Source organism: Nesoenas mayeri (assembly GCF_963082525.1).
Source record: "Nesoenas mayeri genome assembly, chromosome: 14".
NCBI lineage: Eukaryota > Metazoa > Chordata > Aves > Columbiformes > Columbidae > Nesoenas > Nesoenas mayeri.
In genome coordinates, this window is record NC_137556.1 from 824,766 (window position 1) to 849,648 (window position 24,883).

At 54.0% G+C, this 24,883-nt stretch overlaps 1 protein-coding gene across 1 annotated transcript in view; it reads right to left on the reverse strand.

Moving 5' to 3' along the window:
* Window positions 1–8,304: 8,304 nt before the first annotated feature.
* KCTD16 (potassium channel tetramerization domain containing 16) overlaps window positions 8,305–24,883 on the reverse strand; it is a gene marked incomplete at both ends in the record, with an annotated part of 60,479 nt that continues 43,900 nt past the window's right edge. Inside the window, one exon of the mRNA XM_080353168.1 lies at window positions 8,305–8,756. Within this exon, the coding sequence (XP_080209294.1) occupies window positions 8,305–8,756 (452 nt within the window). The remainder of the gene's footprint in view (window positions 8,757–24,883) is intronic.

Below are 24,883 nucleotides of genomic sequence, written 5' to 3' on the forward strand. Positions count from 1 at the left end.
CTGTTACTTTGCCCATTTTTAACCTGCTGTATTTAGAGTTGTCCCCTGTGCGCTGCTGGACAGGAGGCCAAGGGGTGTCACAGCAGGAGGGGACAAGGACCAGCTCCTTGCACGCTGCAGCACAACAGGAGCAAACAGTCGAGAGAGAAGCGAGGACCCGCGGCTTTCTGCTCCATGTGAGACAATCTCATTGTCTTGGTTCTCTCTGTGCCCAGTCCTGCCCTCGACACAGCCGGGGAGGCTGGTGCTGGAGGGGGCCTGGGTCACGTCCCACTGCATCTGTATCCCACTGCATCTGCATCCCACCGCATCTGCATCCCACCGCATCTGCATCCCACCGGTCTTCATCCCACCGCTCTTCATCCCACTGCGTCTTCATCCCACTGCATCTGCATCCCACTGCATCTGCATCCCACTGCATCTGCATCCCACTACGTCTTCATCCTGCTGGATCTGCATCCCACTGTGTCTGCATCCCACCACGTCTGCATCCCACCACATCTGTGTCCCACTGCGTCCCTGCCCACTGGACACCATCGAGCAAGCTGCTGAGCTCCCCGTTCACTCTGTGTTTGGGGCACAGTAATGATTTATTCCTATTTCTGTCAAGCCCACGGTCACACGTCACCCCGCCTGAACCTTGTGTCGCATGGGTTTGCTGAGGTCAGCGGCAGAAAGGGGACACCAGGACCAGCCGGGCACCTGCCCAGAGCTGCTCCTCCAGACAATGTGTCATTCCAGGGGCTGGGGTTGGGGTTACACCTGGGCGAGGTGTCCTCTCCTGCCGAGGTGTTTAAACGAGTGATGCGCTAGTGCTGCTCCCAGCTCTGGGGCAGCACAGCGAGTCACCGCGGGGACGCACCTGGGGCTGCTGCTGCTCCCGGGTGCAGCGGCTGCAGCGCCAGCGCCCAGGAGAACATCAGCATTGCCCTGTATAAGCTCCTTTACTTATATCGTTGTAAGGCAGATTAAAACGATTTTCTGGTATCAAAGGGAGTCACTCCCACTTTCCACGCACATCACAGGGGACATGGTGAAATGTGCAAAAATGCGTACATTGCTATTCTAAAAGTGAACTATTTCAAATTTGTTCTTATTTTTCAGTTCAAAACTGACCTATTTCAAACAAAAAAAGAGGAATAAAAAGGGTACAATAAATCATTATTACTTTCTTTTTTGTTTGAAGTGAAACATTTATTTCATTTCAGGTCAGACAAAATGATATTTGTAGTTTCACATTAAAAAAAAAGAAAATAAAAACTTTAATATTTTTGTTTATTCCAAACTGACATTAAAAAAAAAAATTGGTCAGCAAAGTCAAAATCCATTGGTCACAAAGATCTCACCCACACAGAAGTGCAACAGCTCCACAGACACCTGGAGTCCAGCTATTCGCAGTTACTGCTCATGTACCGGCACCACACACCTACAGTTAGTTAGATATATGCCATTACGATAAAAAAGCGTACCCAGAGAAGTAACCTGTGCCAGTTCTAATAAAGAATAGGCGACAGCAGCCTCGCTACCTGGTTTATTTGTATGATGAGCATGGGATCATGTTCCAAACCCTGGCCCAGGCGGCTGCTCCCCCGCCAGCAGCGAGCTCACTGGATGCCACCGGCAGAAAGAGACGGGTGACCAGGGTCACAGAGCACCAGCTTCATTTAGAACCGGCAGCAGAACCGTCTCCCCATTCCCTCCCTCCCCGTCGCTAACGTGGGAGAAGCTCGGCCGGGAGCTGTGACGTGTCTGGGGCCCGCGGGCTGCGCAGGCGGTGCCCATGCAGAGGGCAGGCGGTGCCCATGCAGAAGGCAGGCGGTGCCCATGCAGAAGGCAGGCGGTGCCCATGCAGAGGGCAGGCGGTGCCCATGCAGAGGGCAGGCGGTGCCCATGCAGAAGGCAGGCGGTGCCCATGCAGAGGGCAGGCGGTGCCCATGCAGAAGGCAGGCGGCTGCTGCGATCATCTGCCAGGCCGGGGTGGCGGTGTCACTGGCTGTTTGCAGGCTGGGAGTGTGCCCGGCGCTGGGCGAGCATCCCGCCTCGCAGCCGAGAGCCACGGCTTCCAGCACGGCTTTGCCCCCATATGCCTGCGCAGACACTGCGGCAGCCAGCTCCCCGCCGGGTGACGCGCCATCTGCGGGAGCGCTGCGGAGACGGGAGCCTGCACCTCCTCCCGGAGAGGGGCCATCGGAAAGAGCTTCCTCTGAAGAACAGCCAAGTACCACAGATGAAGAATAATGATAATTTAAAACAAAGCCATCCCAGGACAGTCAGCTCCACAAGTGAGCAGTGGCCTGGTTTTCTGGCTCTTCCAGCCGCAGCTCGCCTGCAGCGATGCCGCTCGGTTCCAGCCCTGCCGGTGTGTGTGCGGCTGGCAGAGCGACGGCAGCCGGGCACCCAAAGCGGTGACGACAGCAGGACCCAGCCCGTCAGCCCCGGCACTTGTGCACGGAAAAGGACAATAAACCCAGATCACGGGTCTGTCACTGCTGGGGTGAGGACTGTGACCCGCTTCTTCCCCCCAGCAACCTTCCTCTCTTTCTGTCTTTGCAGCAGCTGCTGGAGGAACCTGAAGCTTTCCCAGCTGGGCACCACGCGGGGACACTGAGCCGCGCTGGGATGGATAGTGAGGGGACAGTCCAGGACAGACCGGCCTGTGCTCCGCTCCTCCTGCACTCGGGCCGTGTGTGGCTCGGCCGCTGGCTGTAACAAAACCGGCCCTTGCTAACGCGTCCTTATGATGACAGAGAATACCAGTATTTCAAAGTATGCTTGGAAATACTCCGGCAGGTAACCCCGATGCAACGATGACTTTTCCAGAAGTATTGCTGCTGGTGACAGTACTTTCAAATCATGGCATCAGAAAATCTCTGTTCAAGACAGGGAGGCAGAAGAATCTCACTCTGCAACCACCAAACGGTTATTATCAGCCCAACCCAGAAATAAATGGGGGGAAGAAAACCCACCACCTTCAAGGGAGAATAATCCCCAGCCTGCAGGGAAATGCTGCTCATGAACTGACGCTAAATCACAGTGGGTGAGAAAGCGTGTATGTATCTATCTATAGAGCGTTGTGTGTGTACATATATATGACAGTTGAAGGATACCAACTTATTTACTCTTGTCTGTGCTCTTCCAGTGTATATGCACTGATTTATTGGAATGGCAAGACACAGATTAGCTGCAGTTTCCAGCGCCCGTTGCCACAACAGCGAGAGCTGCGCTTCCCACCAGCGCGTTGTACGGCACCCAGCACTGAACCCGTTCACACGCGTGGCGCGTCCCAAACGACGCTCAGCGCTGCCGCCAGCAGCGACGCTGGGCTGAGGGCAACGGCAGCGCCTCCCTTTGCCGCCCCCGGCCCCTAGAAACAGGCACCTTTAGCAGCTGGCCCCAGGCACCCCGCAGGTGCCACCGCACCCGTCACGGCCATGACTTGTGTGATTTTTCCCAGGATGTCTCTCTTTCTTTCATGGGGTTATTTGTACCGGGGAAATACAGCAGGCTAAAAGCTACATGATTTGTTTGTTTGTTTTACATACCACAGTAGAAACAGTTACGGAGTTATATTTGTCAGAGTCACAGTAGTTTATGCATATTTGCTATTCACAGACTGCAGAATATTGCCAATAACCTCACTGGTGGGGACCGACAACACGGAGATACATGCATTCATGTGAGACCATAATCAATGATGTCTATACTGTATTAAGCACATTCATTTGTTTTAAAACACCTTCCAGTAAAATCGATTCCTTTAAATTTGTAGTTAAAACTTTTTTTTCCACAATTACGCACAAAGTAACCTGTAAACAGTTTGACATTACACTTATGTACAAGTGAACCACGTCGGAAAGTCAAGAGGTAATTCAGTGGGTGCCACTTAATCTACACCAATGTGCAACAGACTGACTCGGGCTCCGCAGGGGCACCGAGCGCTGGATGAGGTCCGAGAATGTACCGTGAGCAAGGCCCCGAGGTCACCAAACCACCGACCGCAGCGGCCCCGTGCCCGGTGCCGGCTGGGAGGGTATCGCACGGGCAGCGCTGCAACGACCCCGACCCCGACCCCGACCCCGGGGGTCTGCCCTGCAGAGCCGGGAAGGGACCAGCCCCCGCTGCCCCCGCCCCTCGGGGACAGTGACACGGCCAGAGCCCTGAAGGGGACTCCAGAGACACCCGGGACAGCGCCACGGCTCCTGCTGCACCGGCCGGCCCTGCCATCCTGCTTCACGCCGGTAGGCTCTGTCTGCTTAACTCCGAATTCTGCTGTTTTGTGTGTGTTTGCGTTACCATTGCTATAGTTTAAAATCTGTAATATCATACTTACAAACTGATTTTCTTTTTTTTTAGCTAAGTGGTATCGATGCCAAGAAAAATAAAGAATGTCTTTTTATAATATAAATAATTTAAAAGTGTTTTTTTTTGCTCTTCTACTATTAATATACAAAACCCCGTTGGGGCATAAACTATCCATAAGACTGGACAATTATTTTGTACCATGATCCACATGGGGCCTGATGCGTAAAGCACTCTGGAAGTCACGTCCACGTGTGTTCTCGCGGTGGTGGAAAGGGCCCCGGGGCAGGGGCAGACGTTGGGACGCTGGGAGAGCAAGGTTAGAGATAGGACCAAAGGGCTCAGTTACGTTATGGTCATTGCCAACAAAGACCAACCTCATCTTCTCCATCAGCCCACAGCTTTGCAAATAAAACTGACAAATGCACTGACAAAACTAGAATTAGAAACCCAAAACGTGTTCTCCAGAGTGCTGTGAGGCCTCTATACAGTGTGTGCAGATGATCCGGGGAAATAAGAACATCCTGTTCCCCACGGGTCTCTGTAACCCCCCGTGTCCTCCCTTTGTCTCCCCTGGTGCCTGGAGTCCTGCTCAGGTGTGTGCCCGCGGCGGCTGGGCGGGGAGCAAAGCCCTTGGGAAACCAGGATTCTGACCGTGACAGGCGTAAGGAAACCTGGGATCTGTGCCCCGCAAGGCGGGAGCCGGTGTGGGCAGCCGTGGACCCGCGTGGCTGCGGGGGGAGCTGACACCCAGCCCTTGCAGGGGCTTCTCCTGCACCTCCTGACAGCCAGTGGTGCCAAGGCGCATGTATACATCTAGCTAGCTATATTTATGTATATGTACTGGTATATGTATATATATATATATGTGGGCATAACATTATTTTAGGGAAGAGGTCTTCCTGAGTGAATACATCCCCCTCCCGTGATAAGAACAATCACCATCCTCGTGCCTGTGCGAGGACACCAGCAGCAGTGGGAAAAGGGTCAGTCTGAGCAGCAAAACCCCTCCATGCACAGCCCCCAGCTCCTTTTACACCAAACCACCTGTAACCAACTGCAACACGGAGCCAGACCAGAACCGAGTCCCTGCAGAAGCACAGCAGGAGGTGCACACCATCACCCACGAGCATGCACCCACGAGTGTGCACCCGCACATACAAGTGTGCACCCACACATACAAGTGTGCACCCACATGCCCGGGCACCTGATCTCCTCCCGCTCCATCCCAAACAGCGATAAGCATTGTGTTTCCTAGCAAGCTTGGCCTGCCTGTGATTAGTGAATTTTAAGACCTTTATTTCTGTAGCACTGGAGCGCAATAACCATTTCATCTACAACTGAAGACATGAAGGCCACATAAATCAAGCCCATTTGGGCGCATTTCATTTGGTCTAATTTTTCTACAGTTATTAATCATCGTGCAATCCTGTGCACCCTGAACATCAGTCTGGGAACACACACACACACGTCCAGTGCCTGTTCATTCACTCTGTCACACGTGTTTTATAGACCACATATTTGTGATATTAAAAAGAGACAGGGAAGAACCTGGAGTGGTGGGAAGGACAAGGTTTCAGCGGCAGTCTGCTGCCACACTGCACGGTGAGCTGGGAATGGCGGGGAGCGCTGCTGCTCCCGGCTCGCTGCCTGGGGCCGGGGCTGGGGGGCAAAATGCAGACAGAGCTGAGTAGGAAAAGAAAAATGTTATAAAATAACCAACAAATAACTGAGGAGCCCAATCTGTGGGTCTTGTGCAAAACACTGATTCCCATGTGAAAATGCACCTTTGAGCAGGTAAGCAGAGGGCTGCACAACTACCACGGGTGGACTCGAGCGTGAGTGAATGTCTGCAAACCCAAACTGGACCTAGAGCCTGATCCCGAGTGCTGAGTTTGCTCATTCAGACCAGCATTTCCCAGGTCAGATCCTCTATTTCTCAATCCCTACTCGGCGTTACCAACACTGCCCGTTCACTGTTAGAAATCGTACCCTTCTTGCATGTAAAAGCTGAGCAGGGATGATGCCAAACTGCCACATCCACGCGCTGCTCTCGAGACTGGGCGATGTATTGCTGGGAGGGTTTTCCCCTCCTTAGCGCCAGCTCGTGCTTATGGGTCACTCTGGACAAGTATTGCTTCCTTTTTTTGCTGGTAAAATTTGCATCCTACCGTACAAGCTCCGCAGCTGAGCAAGGGGTGTGAACCTCTGCCCACGTGCCCGCGCAGACCCGGTGGCTCTTCTAGCAGAACAAAAGCGTCCCGGGCAGCGTGAGGGTGCACTGGAGCCTGCGAGTGCGGACACACCACCCTGCTGGAACTGCACAAGAGCAGCAGACTCAACCTGTGCATGCTCGGCATCATCTCCTCTAGTAGTCTCTGGAATCTAAGAGGAGGGGAAGCCCTGGAACCTGCAGGACATTAAATAAGTCAGAATCAAAGTGCTTTCTGTTACCAGCACTATCACTTCCCATATTTTTATATATATATCTCTCTACATATATATATCTACATATATATATAAAATCTCCTTCAACCTGTGTCTTTAGAAAATCAATAATTTATCTCAAATACTTTAGCTGGTTTGTTCCAGTTATGGACAAAGTACATTAGCTGGAACAATTCATTCCCCTGTTGCTCTCTGTGGACCGCACGCCCCAGCAGCCCTGAGCCGAGCGCCCCTGAGCCGAGCCCCCCTGAGCCGAGCCCCCCTGAGCCGAGCCCCCTGAGCCGAGCCCCCGGCGCTGACCTGCTCCAGGCTCTGCTGGCCATACACTCACTAACCGCGGCTCCTGCACGTCCCGGCAGTGACCGCCCACTGAGCCCCCTGAGACCGACCGGCTGCCCTTCCCCTTGCCCCCACCCCCGGGGGGCTGCGGGTCCCCTGCCCGCTCCGCACGGGACCAGCTCTGCCCATGGCTCCCAGGGACAGCACGGGACACTTGGCACCGTTTGCTGGCCAACATGGCACCACCGCCTGCAACCGACACCAGGACGGCGGGGAACACGGGCTCCTCCTCTGGGGCTGCATTTTCTCTGGAAGCACAGGGGCTCCCGTCCCTTGGCGATCCACCCCCGGCCAGCAAAGCGCTCCACTTGGCCTGTTAGGCGGATAATTTCTTGTGTTTGCTTCTGTTCCGGCAGGACCCAGCGCCCGCTCTCCTGCAGCCCCCACCAAAGGCTCCCGGCGCCCACGCCTGGCAGGTCTGCAGGACCAGCCCTGTCCCCAGCGCCGCCACCGCGCTCGTCCTCGGGAGTTCCTACAGCTTCCTACAGGATCGGCCCGCAGAGCCTCGACACACGGGACACGAGGCGTGGGGAGGACACGGCAGGAACGAGACCATCCAGAACAAATGGAATATTTCACTGACAGCAACAAAGACCCACACACTGCTCCCTGGGCTCCACTGAAATGCATTTATGATGTCTCAGAGAAGGAGGAAAAAAGAGAGGAAGAGAGACAGAGAGGTGGGTTTTCTACTGTTCAACCCTCAAAGACCTGAAGAAGAAACAGAACATCCACAGCCTGCTAAAAAATGCTCTTTTCTGAGAAAGTGCAGTTATAAGGAGAGAGCCGGAAAATCTTTAAGCAATATATATTGATATATATATACATATATATATTCACAGAGATATATATACACACATATATATATGCACATATATATATATACACATGCTTAAGGTAAACTGCCACGGCAGAGCCCGTTTCCTTGCGCTGAGCGCGTCCCTCCAATGCCCCCGCCCCCGCGCCGTGCCCTTCGGATCCGCTTGTGTAGAACTCAGAGTTTACAAACAAAAGCGTTTCTCATTGTGCTTCCACGACTGGAAAAATATCATTACCCTATGACTATAAACGTTAAGGTGAAATAGGCAAATTAGGCAGTACTATAGAGATGTTTTGTTTTGTTTTTTTGTGACCTAACAAATAAATATTATTGGAAACTGTATCACTTAGAATCTTGCCCTAACGGTAATAAGGTCTTGTGCTTCCCCCACCCTGCACCTATAGGTGGTACTTGCGCAGCAGTTCGGATTGCCAGGGATGTTTCCTCTCTGGAAACCTGTCTGGGATTTTGATTTTGAGGAAATCCTGGATGCATTTCTCCAGCTCCTCCTCAACGGAGAGCTTCTCCTTCACGGCTTTTTTCTTGCCGGAGTTGGACTCCCGGGAGCCGGAGGTGAGGGTCCGGAGCAGGTCGCTCTTCCTGCGGATCTCGGACTGCTGCAGCAGCTGCACCGGCCCCTTCTTGGGCGGGCGGTCCAGGGTCTGGATGTGGGGCTGGCGGGTGACGGGGCCGCAGATGACGGTCTCCTGGGGGGAGCTGGCCTCCGACTGGCTGTCGCAGCTCGACGTCGACAGCTCGTTGCAGGACGTGCCGCTCTCCCCCTCCTTGTCGCCCTTGCCGTTCTTGCAGCAGCAGTCGCAGTGGGACGAGGACCAGCGCGAGGGCTCGCCTGCAAGAGGAACAGAGAGCGCCCCGCCGTTACCGACAGCTCCGGACCGCAGCACACCAAAAGCAGGCTGAGACCCACCAGCTCTCCTGAGCAGCACCAAAACTGGCAGCAAACCCCCACGGGGGCCCAAGGGGGCTAGTTGCCATTGACATCCGAGCCCCTTAGTCTGTATTGCCCAGGGACACCCAGCGCTCGGCTGCAAGGTTTCTGAGCTCCTCCGTGAGAAACAGTCACACCAGGACCCAGCCGGGGGTTCAACCAGAGCGAGCACCCATCGCCCCACGAGCACTAATTGCTTTTCAGGCTCTTAATGATTTGCTGCTCCCCCCACCCATCAACCCACGGCGGAACCCTGAGCAGATCACACGGGGCCCTTTCTCCTTTAAGAGAAAATCGCGATGAAGTCCACAGAAATTTTGCCAGAGGAAAGACAGAGAAAAAACAGAATGAGGGCATCAGATTTTGACATTCCTGATTCATTCCTCCAAGTTTTATCTGTATTCAGGGTCCTTTTATGTCAAGACACATTTCTCCCACACCAAGAAGGATACAGACAGCCCGTTACACAATTCAGAACTGGGTATCAGGTTCTGGCTCCCCCAGCCTCCAGGGCAGAGCGGTTGGGAAACGGCCATTTCTGCCAGCCCCAGCAGCCCGGTTCCTGCGGCCGTGGCTCCCGTGGCGCTGGCTGCTGCTGCTGAGCGGCCACGCGCAGACAGAGGCGCTGGGGAACACGGCCCTTCATCTGCGTGACCCATCGGGGACAGGAGCTCTGAGCGGTGCTGCATTTATTCCCCGATGCATGTCGTGCATGGCCTGGTTTTTCCTTTTTCAGCTGGAGACCTGCCCAAACGCAGCAATACGTGACAAAGGGGAGAGCTGGCAACGGTGACAACTGTTCCCTGACCAAACCACTGCAATAACCACGGATTTAAATGTCATTTGGAAGCATCCATCTTCCCACTAAAATGTAATTATCATTTCCGCCGCACGCAGATTGGGAACATTTCCCACACCAGAAAAAGCATCATTTCGTTTTGCAACTTTGGACCAGCGACACAGCCCCTGGTCTCACCCTCGAGGAGAAGCCGGGCGCCCCACACCAGTGTCACAGCAAGGACCTCATACCAGTGTCACAGCAGGGACCCCACACCAGTGTCACAGCAGGGACCTCATACCAGTGTCACAGCAGGGACCCCATACCAGTGTCACAGCCAATGCTGGTGGCACTTGTGACGGTGGAGTAGGGGCAGGAGAAGGGACTGGGGACGGTCGGGTCAGAGCTGCTGCACCAGCCTGCGGGTTTGCAGCAGAGGGGACGAGGCCGAAGGGAAATCCCGTCCTCCAGCAGGGCCCAAGGTCACCGTTGCTGCCATCGCTCCAGAAACAGGTCTCCATCCAAAAAATGGGGCAAAAATGGAAAACAAACAGAAAGAAAAATCTTGCTGCCAGCTTCGCATGCCCCAGCTGTGGGAGCAGACGTGCTTTGTGAACCGGGGCAGCAAGTGGTTAAAAAGCTGAGCTGCTGATAGTCGCTGCCCTGCTCTCCTATTCCTCCATCTTTTTCACAGCTACGCACACAATCCATACAATTTACAGAAACAGGTAGAAAAACAAAAGTCAGGACGCCCCTCCTCATCTCTTTCTTCCCTTCCCTGTCAGTGATGGAGCCTCTCCGTCTGGGAGCTGTGTGGCTGAATTTAATTCAGAGACTTGCTTCAAAACCCCTTCTGTATCTTGTCTGGAAAAAAGTCAATAATGGCTAAATTGAATTTTTTTATAATCTGCTCGACTTCGACAAAGGTGTTGCTGAGCCTTCACAAAACCCCATCGCATGCGCTTCTGAAAACCACAGCCATGAGTGGGATGGATGCGCAGCGTCCCACGGGACGCTGCACAGCCCCTGCCCTTCCCAACACAGAACCGCCGATCCAGCGTTGCAGCGGCAGAAACCAGCCAGGCGGAAGGGAGCAGGAGGGCGGCTCCATGCGGCCCTGGAGCTCAGAGCACCAGCACCTCACCAGCACCACTGCTGCCACCAGCCCTCCCATGACGTGCTTTCCCTCCTCTGGACACGGGGCTCCCTCCCGTCACAGCTCGCAGTGGCAGCATGGGGATGCTCCCCTACTTCCACGCTGGGGTGATGTGCTCCTGCTGCTTTCACTGCTGCCCACCCCGTGCTGGACCAAATTAAGGCTCAAAAGCTGTGAGAATGGAGTCAAGAGGAAAAAGAGCACTACTCAGGCCAGTTCCCACCAGTGCATGATGCATCCTTCTCCTACCGCTGGCCCTCAGCATGGCAGGGCTTGCTGCCTCCCCAACAAATAACCACATTCATAGAGACGTTCAGCTACAGCCCATCCACACCCCACAGCAGCGGGACAGCCCATGAAACCCAAATCAAAGGGCTGCACTCGCGCGGCCATGGAACAAAACTCCAACAGGTGCCTGAAGTGTCCGCCAGCCTGGACCCCGAACATGGGACAGAACATCAGACACTGTATCGGACACTGCCCATCAGGCCCCGCAGCGGTGCGGGACAGCGCCACTGTCACCTCATGAAACGCTGCCGCTCAGCACACGCTGCAGCCGCAGATGCTCCTCATGGCTGGGATGTCCCAGCGATGGGGAGGCAGAAGGGTCCAGCGCCCCGTGCCCCGGTCAGAGGGACTCGACCCTGCTCGGGGATGGCTGCGGGAACTGGGGACCCACCAGCCGCCATCAGGCACATCTAGAGTATCTGCTTCATTACCACACAACAAGCCCTTCAGAAGTTAATTAAGACCCAATAGATGCTAATTTCAGTTAATGAATATTCAGCGATGATGGGCATATCGCGGGTGAGCCGCGAGGCAGAAATTCGTCTATTCACGAAGCAGAACAGCCACAAGCAGGCGAGATGCAGGTGCTGGGAACCGCCGCGGGGTTTGCAGGGCAGCACTGAGCGAGCGGGGCCGCGCCGGCGTCCAGCAGCGGTGCACGGGGTACCCGAGCATCCCTGCGGGGATGCAGAGACCTCCCAGCGCCCCGGGAGCAGCTCAGCTGGGGGAGCTGCCACCACACCAGCTGCTCCCCCCACGGGAAAAGGGGCGAAGCTGGACAGACTTTCTTGTGATAGATGCATTTTTGACACCTTTAAACTGAACACGCTCTCCAAACCCATCCAGTCCAGCCCCAACCTGCCCACCAGCCCAGGCCAGCCTGCGCAGCCAGAGCCCCGGTGGCCATCGCCAGACAGGGGCTTTCACTTGTAGCGACAAAATGAGCTGAAGTTTTATGCTGAAAAGACTTGGATATAATAATTACAAGTAAAACACATCAGGCTAGCCAGAGCAGCACATTTAAGAAAATCTAAACAGAGAGGGAAAGCTATGGAGAAAACTGAATTGCCCTTTAGCATTTAATGAAGTAGAGGAAAAGATAAGTTTCGTTAGGCTATCTTCAGATACAAGAGGGAGGAGAAAAAAAGGTTCCAGTATTACGCAATAATACATGAAAAATACATCTGTGCCAACCAGGATCAAAGCAATTACCATGCTAGGAAGCTGGCTCTGTTAGTTAAAGCAGTACTGTAAAATTATCTGATCTCAAGCCGAGCAAGCTGAGCTCCGCTTTGCGGCAGGTGCACAACGAAAAGCACGGGCATTGCTGTCTCGTTCACTGCTCCGCAAGCTCCCTTCACCCAATTCCTCCTCAGCCGGGCCGGGCTGCGGGAACATCTGCTCCCGCGGCTCTGACCCATGGCTCCAGCCCCCGGCTCAACAAACGGCTCCTGTGCCCCCCCGGAGCCGGAGCTGGAGCTGCCTGGCTGGCCAGGGCCAGCTCAACAGAGCACGGTTAAAAGCCTCCGTCTACCGGCAGCTATCAGCCACAGGAACTCACCAGCTACGGGAACCACAGAAGGATGCGGCCATTGTGTCCATGGAGCTTCAGAGGGTATGGGGTAAGGAAATGCAACAAAATTCTAACAAGACCTACTTTTATCATTTTAAGTGACTAAATCACTCTGTTACATCAGTTAGTTGACATCGAGGAGAGAGAAAACGACTACCGATTCACGGCGGTGCCACGGGTCACCTATACGTCAAACCCCCCAGATCTGGGCGCAATTAGAAGCTGCTGCCAAATCTCAGGTTGCACCAGCAAATGGTTCTGTATTGCACGGCAACGGAACGAGCAGAGCAGCGCAGCTCACACCTTCCACTACACGTTATTTTGCTGGATATGAGTTTTCAAAGCAATAACTATGACCATGGGCAAAAGCAGCATCTAAACTGCAAACCCTCCTGGTGAGCTCAGCCTGTGCTACGGGTTTAGGCTCAGGACCAGCAGTACGTGCTGTGCAGCCACCGTGTGTAAAAGGAAATCAATGAAGAGCCACTGAAAAAATGCAGATTGCTGCTAACTAAAAGCAATGGCTGCAAACTGAACTGAAATCAATTAAAACCCAAGAACTATCACAGCCATTAAAGAGAAGAGCTAAAGCAAGTCGTTCGACCTGTGCCAGACACCATTTTGTCACGCAATAAACATTTTTGCTGGGGTCCCAGGGACAATTTAAGCCCCGCAGGTGGGAGATGGCACTGAGCGTGGGTCAGCAGAGAGCCCCCAGCCCCACGGGAAGCCACCACTGGGGGTTCGCACAGCTCCAGCAGCACACGCCGGCCCCACGGCGCTGCTGCAGGCCGGGTCGCAGCCGGGGCCGGGTCTGTCAGGGTGACAGAGCTGACAGGAGACAGAGAAGCAGCGTCGCTCTGCGTCCTGCAGCGCGAGGACGGGCTGTGCAGCAGCACCAGCCCACACAGGACCCACGGCCGGGCGAGGCCGGCGCTGAGCCCCGAGCCCCGAGCCCCGAGCCCTGAGCCCCGAGCCCCGAGCCTCGAGCCTCGAGCTCCGAGCCCCGAGCCCCGAGCCCCAAGCCCCGAGCCCCGAGCCCCAAGCCCCGAGCCCCGAGCCCCGAGCCCAGCCACCACCCCAGCGGCAAACCCAGCAGCACGCTGGTGTAACCACCGAATTAATTAATTAATGTCTAAATGCTTTGAGATTCTTGGATAAAAGGGGCTAATTAATTCTGGCCTGGCTTTCCTGCTTTTCTCCCTGATCTCAGCACATTGCTCTCCCAGTGCCCTAATTATAATTATTATTATTAGAAGCTTCTGAAGAAGCAGCAAAGCCTCTGATGTATAATTGACACACAAACCATCCGCCATCCAGCTTTTCTCCGTCTTTGACAACAAACGCTGCAAAAAGGGAACGGGAAATCCCGCAACGGGGGACGGCTGGTGTGTGGGACACCGGGGAGGACAGAGACGGCCTGACACGAACCACAACAGGAGCAGCACAGAGCCCGAGCCCGGCCAGCGTCCCGTCCATCCCACACAGGATGGCACTTGCGCTTTGCTGTGCTCAGCCTGGGGTGAGCAGGAACAGCCAGCCCCGGCTTTGGGGTACAGGAACAGCCAGCCCTAGGTTTGGGGGAACAGCCAGCCCTGGGTTTTGGGGGCAGGAACAGCCAGCCCTGGGTTTTGGGGGCAGGAACAGCCAGCCCTGGGTTTTGGAGGCAGGAACAGCCAGCCCCAGGTTTGGGGTACAGGAACAGCCAGCCCCAGGTTTGGGGGAACAGCCAGCCCTGGGTTTTGGGGACAGGAACAGCCAGCCCCGGGTTTCGGGGGCAGCGCTCCCCGCTTCCCTCGGCAGCAGCGACGCTCTGGCTGTGGGGGGCCTCACCAGCACCCCGAGGCACCTAAAACTGCCCCAACCCCCCTGCTGCACCAGGCTGGGGCATCTTCCCCTGCACGACTGCGGGGATTTCAAGAAGTACGTTTGTGCACCAGAAAAAGGCTGCCAGAAAACTGAATCCTCTTCACATTTAAATGCTATCCATAATTAACTGCCAGCCGAGCGCTGATTTACACACGGCTGCACCCACTGCTGGGACTGGCACCAGCTCCAGCCTCCCAGAGTCAGTCCCACTACAAACAATCCAGCTGCTCGCGGGGAAGGATCCTCACCCTGTTCCCTGAGCCACCTGGAAACGCAGAGGATGCTCCAGGGTGCGAGACCCGACAGATCTCGGGAGACAGGGACGGGTGCTGCTTAGCCAATGTTTCACTAATAAATGCCGCTGCCTCCAGACAGATACATTCTCAAAGAGCACAGTGGTTTTGATGCCATTTGCACTGGGGAAGCGCTCAGCTGGATCACTTCAACACCCCCCTTCATTTTGACATCCCTATTACATCCGTTTCATGTTAATTTTAATATCAAACTATATATAGTTAATTTTCTGTTAAAATGTTTCAGACTTTAAAAATGCAATGTTGTGATATTTCAGACCGAATGTTACAAATTACGATTCTACACGTTCTTTTTCCTGCTGGATTAGGAAGGAAAGCTCCCGCCTGTGTGTGCGGACCCTGGGGGGGCTGGAGCTGCGTCCCAGGCAGCTCCGGCCCCGCAGCCAGAACAGCTCGTTGCTCTCGTTGCTCTCAGAATTCTGCTTCTTTTATTCAGCTTCCAGAGCTTTCGCAGCCCTTTTCCTGAGGGCTGGGGAGGCGAGTGGGGTTTTGGTGGGATCGGTTTACTCCTTTTCTCAGGGCAGGAGGGGTGGTTGAGCCCATCTCACAAAACGTCGCATGGCAGGTTTGCTGCAGATGCGGAGATGGCAACACGACGGTCCCCAGAGCAGGGGGGAGCTTTACCGGGCAGCACACTGGGCCACCAGCCCTGCCCAGGCGTCCCACGGGAGGGGGATTCTCCACACCCACTCGCCGCCTTCACGCGTGGGCTGCACCAGCCTTTCCGGCTGTGACCCTCCCCGTTTGAGCCATTTTCCTGTCCCACTCCTCTCAATCCACACTTGTCTGTTTCTGTTGTCCTTCCACCTTTTCTTCTCATCGCTGCTTCTGCTTTAGGGCTTTGTTGCTGGTTTTGTTCTTCTATTTCCATTCCACATCCCTTTTCCTTTCCCCACGGCCTTGGCCTCTCCCCTGCTCTCAGTTCTCGCTCTTTTCCCCACTTCTGCCTCCTGTGCCGGGGGTTCGGGCAGCAGGTGACCCGCTGGAGCAGCACTCACAGCCCCGCCGCTGCGACACAGGGCGCCCAGTGCCACCTGGCCAGGCCCCCGTCCCCTCCATCCCACGGGGGTCCTGTCACCTGCGGGCTGCAGGGCCGCTGCCCTCACCCCACGCTCACCTTTGTTTCCATCCTTGTGAAGCAAATACTCACCTTTCAACACCAAAAAAACAACATTTCGAAGCTTTTAATAAAATCACCCATGGTTCGTATGATCCATAAAAAATGGCTCGCCGCTAGGTCTGCGGGTAAGGTAGCGCTGGAAAGTGACAATTTGATTTAGATCACTCATTCATGCGTGCACAACACCTCAAACGGGTTTTGCATCCATGCATGAATTAAAGGTGTTGTGATTGATGAGAGACCAAGTTCTAATTGGTGTTTTAATAAATACGTTCTGACTTGGTAATCGAGGTAGATTTATCAGCAGAAAATGCCCCTGTCTAAATAAAATTACCAAGGTAAAGCTGAGGAACAATGACAAATGCCAGGCAAGTAATTGGCTCTGGGATCGGCGCTGGCAGCAGGACGGACACGCGGTGGGTTTGTTTGCATTTAGGATGAAGTATCGAGTAAAACTTCGGCAAGAAAACAAAAGCAGGGAAGGACTTGAGGGCAGCGTTACTGGTTCCAAGCGTCCTGTCTGTTCCATGGCACAGCAAAGGGGCAGGTCAGGGGCCGCGGGACAGCAGCTGCTGCCAGGCACCGCTACTGAGATAACTCCATGTCTGATGTCCCGGAGCCGCTGCAGTACCGGGTGCCGTGTGGCCAGAGCTCCCGCTGCTCTCCGGACACCGGCTGCCTTCCTCCTCTGCTCTGCTCATTTACATGTTCTGCTTTCATGTTTTTTCCACTAAAAGTTTTTGAACTTGCCAACCCAGTGTAAACCCCAGACACGTTCGCCCATGGTCTCTCCATCCAGAATTCGTGCCAGAGGATTTCAGCCAGTCCCCAGCCAGTGCAAACACTTGCGTCAGGTGTCCCCCAGTACTTCATCAGCCCTCCTGTGATCTTTCCTAAAGCACTCAATTCTGGAAATGAACTTCTTTATGAGTATCAAATTTGTTTGAAAATAAAAATAAGCTCCCCAGATGATGGAGAAAATGTGAGACCTGGTGTTAAAATACCAGAAGGCTTACTAAAAGAGCCAAAATATTTGCATACGGATCTTTCCCAAAGTAGCATGTGATGCAGTTAAAATTGTGAGTGGAAAGAGAAGCGCAGAGTGGGAGCAGCAGTGCGGTACAGACAAAAAGCACCCAGAGAAACGGGGCAGGCGCGTCCCTGAGCTGGGCGGGCGGCTGCTGAGCGCTGGGGTGCACCAGCCTTTCACATCCATTCCACCTTCACGCGTGGGCTGCACCAGCCGGCCTCAAGGGATGCTCTTCAGAACAAAAGCAAAACCACCATCAGAGCAAACCCACTTCTGCGGTCCCTGGTAGTGCTGTAGGGCCACCAGGGCTCACACAACCCTCGGTCACCTGCCTCTCTACCTCTCAGTTCCTACCCACTAAGTGAAATCTTTGCCCGGACCAAAGCGAGAGCACAGCTGAGCAACACTCTAATTCCCACCTGTATTTTTCATTCACAGTTTAGCGAGCGTTTACCTGAAGAGGAGAGTGAAATGAACGGCCTGTTGTGCACAAAGAGCTGAGGAGCTCGGACTGTTCGGTGCCTCCAACAGGAGCAGAAGTAATTCAAGCAGTAATTCAGTGCTGCTGGCTTCCTTGCTTTGTTCTCCCTTTTCCAAATACTGTCATTGGAAACAATATCTGACCATCAGGACTGTGGCATTTAAGTATATCTTCCTCTGGGAAAATTACATTGATACAAAGAACTGATGCAGAAGTCTTCTTGTGCCATCAGTGTTTGCTCCTTCTGTCAAACACAGAATCACACAGAACCCCAGGGTGTCAGGGGTTGGGGGGCCCTGGAAAGCTCATCCAGTGCAATCCCCCCATGGAGCAGGAACACCCAGATGAGGTTACACAGGAAGGTGTCCAGGCGGGTTGGAATGTCTGCACAGAAGGAGACTCCACAAGCCCCTGGGCAGCCTGGGCCAGGCTCTGCCACCCTCACCCCAAACAAGTTTCTTCTCTAGCTTGTTAAATTTTGGTGCACAGAGAATGAACAGCTGCCAGTACCTGCACCTTCTTCCTTCAAGTCCAGCCTTGCCCCTCAAATTGAAGAATTTTCTGTATTTTCTGCAGGCGGGTCCCGGCTGGACCCACACAGCTGGTTTGCGCTGATGAATTCCTGATGCTTATTGAGAAAGAAATTGCAAACATCCATTAATTAAAACCCAGATAGAACCAAATTAATCTGGATAATGAGAAACCACGTTGCCACCCAGCGCCCCGGCTCTCGCGGTGCCCTCAGGAGCGTCCCGCAGGCTCCTCGGCAGCTGGAGCGGGGGAATCCAGAGCTGGATGAGTGTCAGCACAGCGCTCACGCCTCAGCGCAGCCGGGGGCACCGGGCGCTGCGACCCCGACGGACGCGGCGCCGAGCGGGTGCAGAGACCCCGAGATACGCACAGAAACACACATTTGCATACGGAAATGTAAAAAACCAGCTTACGTGCAAACTCAAGCCCTGTTTGGGGCATCTGTTTTAATTAGCAAAGCCAAAGCATGTATCGCTCCTGCTTCGTGAAGACACAGGTTATAAATTGCAAACAGATGGTTATGGTAATGTGGGAGCCACAGTTTTTGAATTTTTGAAAATCAGAACTCATGAACTCAAAAATGCTCTGGAGATATGAAGATATCATGTCAGCCTATGTTGTTCCAATTAACTGCAATCAGTTGCTAATTGAGAGCTATTTTAAGACTTGTCATTACTGCAAACATAATGGAGAATAATTGTGTGTCCCCCTTCACCCCCATCACCAATGACATGGGTGCAAAGAAATCTCAGGAACCAGAGTGAGAAGGAGAATCAGCAGCCTGATTCCCCATCTTCTTCTGCCTGTTTGGCAGCCACAATAAAAATCAGTCACTTGTTTGCCTTCCACCTCTAAAACTTTCCAAATGGCAGCTCTGGTATTACTGAGGAAATGCATTTGCTCGCTCCTTGGATTTCCAGACAGCACAAACGCCTCCTTCGTTGAAACTAAAGTCGTCAAAAAACAACGCACCTTAAATCCAAGCAACAATGGTGAAACAGTGTGAAAGGCAGAAGGCACAGAATGGGCTTGGGTTGGACAAAGGGCTTGGAGAGAGGTTGGAAAATCTGGTTTTACAGGCAGAAAAGCAGCAAACACAAAACACAGCTAAATCACCAGGGTGGCAACGGCATCACTTGTGCAGGACCCCGCAGCTTCCAGAGCTGCTGCCATACAGGGCATGGTGAGGAGGAGGAGGGGAACGTCGCAGCAGGGATGCAGGGAGGCAGGGATGGAGTGATGCAGGGATGGGGGGATGCAGGTATGGAGAGATGCAGGGATCGAGTGATGCAGGGATGGGGGGATGCAGGTATGGAGAGATGCAGGGATCGAGTGATGCAGGGATGGGGGGATGCAGGTATGGAGAGATGCAGGGATCGAGTGATGCAGGGATGGGGGGATGCAGGTATGGAGAGATGCAGGGATGGAGTGATGTAGGGATGAGGGGATGTAGGGATGGGGGATGCAGGGATGGAGGGATGCAGGGATGGGGGGATGCAGGGATGGGGGGATGCAGGGAGGCAGGCAGAGGGGGGACACGTGCCCATCACCCCACAGAGGCCCAGGCTTCCTCCCAAGTCCCAGCTCAGCACGAGAAAGGCACAGATCTGCGTGACTGCCATAGGCCACAAACATGCTATTAACCCATTAGTGATTTCCAAATATGAAGATGAGGGAGAGCGCGGGAGCTGGGAGACGCTCTGGTTTGACGACGGTGGCAGGAGAGACGCACCTGCAAGCGCACGACGCTCCAGCACGGACACCGAGAGGCGCCGACGAGGGTGCAGCAGCCTGGCCAAAGCCACCACCTGTGTAATCACGGGGAAAGGAAGAGCCATTTGGAATCAGTTTAATGGGCAAGAGAGCGGTTTGGCTTGTCTTTAGCTTGACTGGCTTCACAACAAAGGCCCCCAAATCCTGACAGAGTTTTTTGACATCAAAATCAAATGACCTAAATAACTGTACAGCTTTCAGCACCAGGCTGGGTGCTGGCTGCGAAAGCTGGTGGAGCAGGCAAACCCAACAGGGATACAGCTCTCGCAGGCAAGAGGCAGTCACGATGAAGACCAGCGCGCTCAAAGACAGCAAGTCTGTCATTCAACACCCGCACTCAGACACGCACCAGCTTGACAAGCTATTTCATGATGTCAAGTGGAAAAATCCCCAGGCAGAAAGATAACTAATTCTTAAACGAGGAGTTTCTGCTAACAGTGCTGGTTTCAGCCAACCAGTACGGTATTTTTTTAAATCAATCTACAGCTCTGCTGTCTTTTCATCACATTTTATTACGCTTATGGTTGGAGCAAACTCAGCTCTCCTTTTAAAAGACCTGAGTTAAACCTTTTTCACCTTATTATTTCACAGAACTATAGAGTCATGTTGGTGGGAAGCGACCTCCAGATCATCGAGTCCAACCCGCCCAGGGCTGGTGGCTCCAGCGCTGCCTGGGCAGCTGTTCCAATGCCCCACAGCCCTTCACAGCCCTTTGGGGGAGAAATTGTGCCTCTTCCCTTTTCTTTTCCACCTGGCCCTCATATACAAATATACATTATGTACAAATGTATATCTCCTCGGATCCTGTCAGAGGCTTCTGTGGACAATGACACTTGCCACCATCACACGGATAAACCCACCCCCTCCCACCTCTCCCTTCTTGTGTTCTTGCAGTTTCTCTCTTGCTCCAGTTTCTTCTCTCTCATTTTTTACTCTCAGTATCAAGTGATTCGCTATTCTTGGCGCATCCTTCTATTGCCTCTTTGTCTCTATCCAGTGCTGTTCCCAAAAGTCACCCTTTCCAGAAACTGTTACCAGGGGCTCCTTGGTCAGGTCTCCCCCCGGATTCTGCTGTCCAGTTTTCCTTTTCCTTGGCATTACCGACTTCTTGTCTCTTTACTAGTCCTTTTCCTTCGTTTACCCATGTGCAGCATGGGGGTTTATGACTCTATAAATTAATAATTAAGCTATAATAACAGCCAGTGAGCTGTTAGAACTCACAGCTGAAATGACTCAGTCAAAAGAGGCGGTGGGGGGAGATTCTGTGAATGTGCAGCCCGGGTTACTGAGGGTCGGTCAGTATGGGCGCAGAGCCAGCCTGGCGGAGCAGCCGCCCGGGCCGGGGGCAGCGCTGGCTCCGGCCACCTCCCGTCCCACGGCGGGGGCTCCAGGGCCCAATCCCGTCCCACGGCGGGGGCTCCGGGGCCCCTTCCCGTCCCACAGCGGGGGCTCCAGGGCCCAATCCTGTCCCACGGCGGGGGCTCCGAGGCCCCTTCCCATCCCACGGCAGAGGCTCCAGGTCCCCCTCCTGTCCCACGAGGGGGGCTCCGGGGCCCCCTCGCCCAGCACACCCGCCAGCCAGGCCCAGCGCCCGCGCTGGCTGCAGCGCCAGGGCAGGGGATGGAGGAACCCAGCCCTGAGCGTGGGTTCCTGCGGCTCTGCGGGACCCCGTGCATCGCCCGCGGTGCTGGGCCGGCGGCAGGAGCAGCACGGAGCTGTCAGTCTGCAATGACTTCATCAGCGGCGTTTCTTTTCTGCCTAGTTTAGCCCTGTTTGCTCGCGTCCCCCCGGGCCCGGATGGCGCCGGCAGAGCCGAGCGGAACAGCTGCTTTCCGGACTGTGAACAGGGACGTGATGGATGTTGTTATTATGGAGTGAGATGAACCATGGCTTGTGCACCTGGCCCAGGCAGCAGCGAGAGGGTACGGGACCAGCTAAGCAGCCAGAAATGGTTCTCTGACTGAGAGATCCAACCGAAAAAGTTGCTTATTGGAAACAATTGCTGCCTGACCCCTCTCCCCACCACCACAGATGAGCTGCATGGAGGTGAACACTGCGGCTCCAGAGCAAATGGGAGAGCGAGGGGCTGCGGGCAGAGGGAGCAGCGCTGGGGGCTGCGCTTGATCACTACGGAGAGCAGGACCGGGGCAGCGGCGGCTGGAGCACGGGGGAAAGAACGAGCCCGCGGGACACGGGCGGCACCGGGCGCTGCACCGCGGCCGCTGCAGCGCGGGGAGCACCGGGCAGCGCCTCCCGCCACGCAGGTCCCTGCCTGCATGAGTTTATGAGCTACGAGACACCCTCTCTCTGGAAGTTTCCATTTTTTTTTTTGCTGTCTGAACCTCATAAAATAGCCTTCTGCTCTATAGAGATAAATTGGGTTTATGGGAGAGAAACCTTCACAGCCACAGTGGGCTCTGCCTCAAATCCTGTATCTTGCTGTTTAACGTTGCTGTGGCTTAGCTTGGTTTATTTTCTATCCTCTAAGTGGCGAATTCGAACTTTAAGAAATTAATGGTTTGGTTTATCAGCTTTAGCATCTAGAGCAAAGCGCTTCCGCATCAAACAAATGCATGCAGTGCGCGACCCTCCAGATACCGCTTTAACAAATGCAGCAGTTTCTTCCAAACCTTTTCAGCACCAGCTCCAGGACCAATGAAGTTACCCACGCCCGGGCAATCCTCTGAGTCACGGCTGTTCCGGAGGGGACGCAGGGAGCCGCGTGGGGACGGCGGCCCCGCTGGCCGCCCATCGCACGCCAGGCAATGTAGGTCGCTCCAGCTCTCCTTCGCGTGAATGAAACACACAACTATGGCTATTTTTGCAGTGTATAACAAAATAAAAGCAGAATCCAAGCAAAGCTGAGCTGCCCGTCAGCCCTGACGTGAGGGACGGTGCTGCGCGGGAGGGGACGGCGCTGTGCGGGAAGGGATGGCGCTGTGTGGGTGGGGACGGCGCTGCGTGGGAGGGGACGCCGCCTTCGGACCAGGCATTCCAGAAAATGCATCAGTAACATGTGTGAACCTGCTCCGTGGGAGGAAACCCGAGTGAAATCTGGAGCGAGTGACATTTCAAGATGGAAAGCCGCACCAAACCACGCTGAGGTGCCGGAGGGGATGAGCTGGAACACCCGAACCACCGGCGCCTCCTCCTGGGAAGCGAGGGGCAGCCGGGCACAGGGCAGGTGGGCTGAGCATCCACCGACAGAGCTGGGGCCGTGACAGCGCTTGGTCCCCAACGCCGGCAGCTGTGCACATCACCTGCGCAGAGGCTTTTCTACCAGGTGCTGGCAGGTTCTTCCCTATTGTTCTAGAGGATACTTCAATTTTTTCGAGGTTGGCATCTTGGGTTGGATCAGTTTGGGGAAACTACAGTGGTTCTGATTAAGCAATATACAGCTCTGCCCTGCCTTTAGAGAAGAAGAAAATACTTTTGGTTTTTTCCCCCTGTCAAATCTAACAGATTATTAGGTATTCTCTTCCATATATTTCTACAGGAGGATGCAAAAAGTCTTTAGAGATTTCAGTGATTCTTAACAAACTCTGCAGGGTTTTACTGTCATTTATAGAGACTACCCGCATCAGCGTTATTAAATTCCTTATAACTTCTCCATAACAACACAGAAAATCTCAATGATTATGAGCCCAGTACCTCTGTGGATGAAAAAACACATGCACGGGAAATCTCAGAGCATTACAGATGTATTCGAAATACTAAAGGCAGCGCTCTCCTAGACACTGCAGTGTGGAAATGCGTAAAGCATGGGAAAATGGGGCTAACTGTCCACTGACCTAGAAGAAATGTTGAAAATGTAAGAAAGCTCTCAGCTATGTGAAGACCTGATCTTAATCCCTCTGGAAATAATGTGTTTCCAGTGATAGGAAAGGTCTGCAGAGGAGCGGAGCAGCTGCGGCACAGAGCGGTGCTGGGTACCGCTGTGCCTCTGGACCCTGTGCCTTGCAGACAGCTTGTTCCTCTACAAGTCACCACAGCTCACAGCTGTCCAAAAGCTAACATATATATATATATATATATATTCAGAGTTAACATCTGGGTTGGTGTTCCGGGCTTCCTAGGCTGGTTCGGTAACTCCTGCTGAGCCAGTGATGCAGCAGGAGCAGCTCACGGGCGGCGCAACTGCCCTGTCTGCACAGCAGGACCCACGGACGCTGCCCAGGAAACACGGCCAAACCAGAATATACAACAGCCGGGCTCACCACCAAAGTGTGGGGCGTCTCCTTCACCACGGTCTCCCACAATTGTTTCCCTCAGTGATTTTTTTCCCCTACGGATAAAGGGAATTTACCAAACTAGAAGCAAGATCCCACACAAAAGGTTTTTCCCCGGCTGCCGGTGGGTGCTCTCAGTGGTCCCCGTGACCCTCCCCGTGCTGCTCTGAGCACCCTCCCCACTGGCCAAACACGCGTCCCCTCGCCCCCGTTCAGGCATTTCCTCCTGGGGGGCTACGCAGACAGCAATACTTATGGTTTGTTTTTCTAATGAAATCACGGACCTCAGCTTTGGGTCCTGGTTGAGGGATCGCCATGCCCACGTACACAAGGGCTTTCTGCAGCATTAAACACATGCAACCGCTCAGCTGCAGTGATAAACGGGCAACACCGCTATCTCAGCAGACCCGTGTACTGCCTTATGGCTGCCACAACAGAGCAGCTACCGCAGTTGGAGCTCCAGCAAGTACCTGGCAATGTTTTGTAAATATTTTACACTGAAGGAAAACATACCTTCCCACACGTGCCTGAAACGCTCAGAATGAGACAGGCACGTTATGGGCGGGTTTACTTTTTTTCCCCCCACATATTTACTCCTGTCACAGTGTAAATTATTTCACCTGTTGTTAGTGCCGGGAAATGTCAGTTGTTAACTCACACACTCAGATAGGGAGTATTTTTTGCCATAGGTGCAGCAGCATTAATCTGACAAGTAGGCTGAGAATAAACAAATAAACACCATCAGGATGTTCACGTGTGGCTTGCGGCAGCACAACAAAAAGTGCCTATAGAGCTCCACTTGACCAGCGCCGGTCCCTCGGCTGCGACCCTGCGGTGCAGCCAAAGAGTCGTCCCGCAGACGTGAGGATGCAGGACCCCCTGTGCT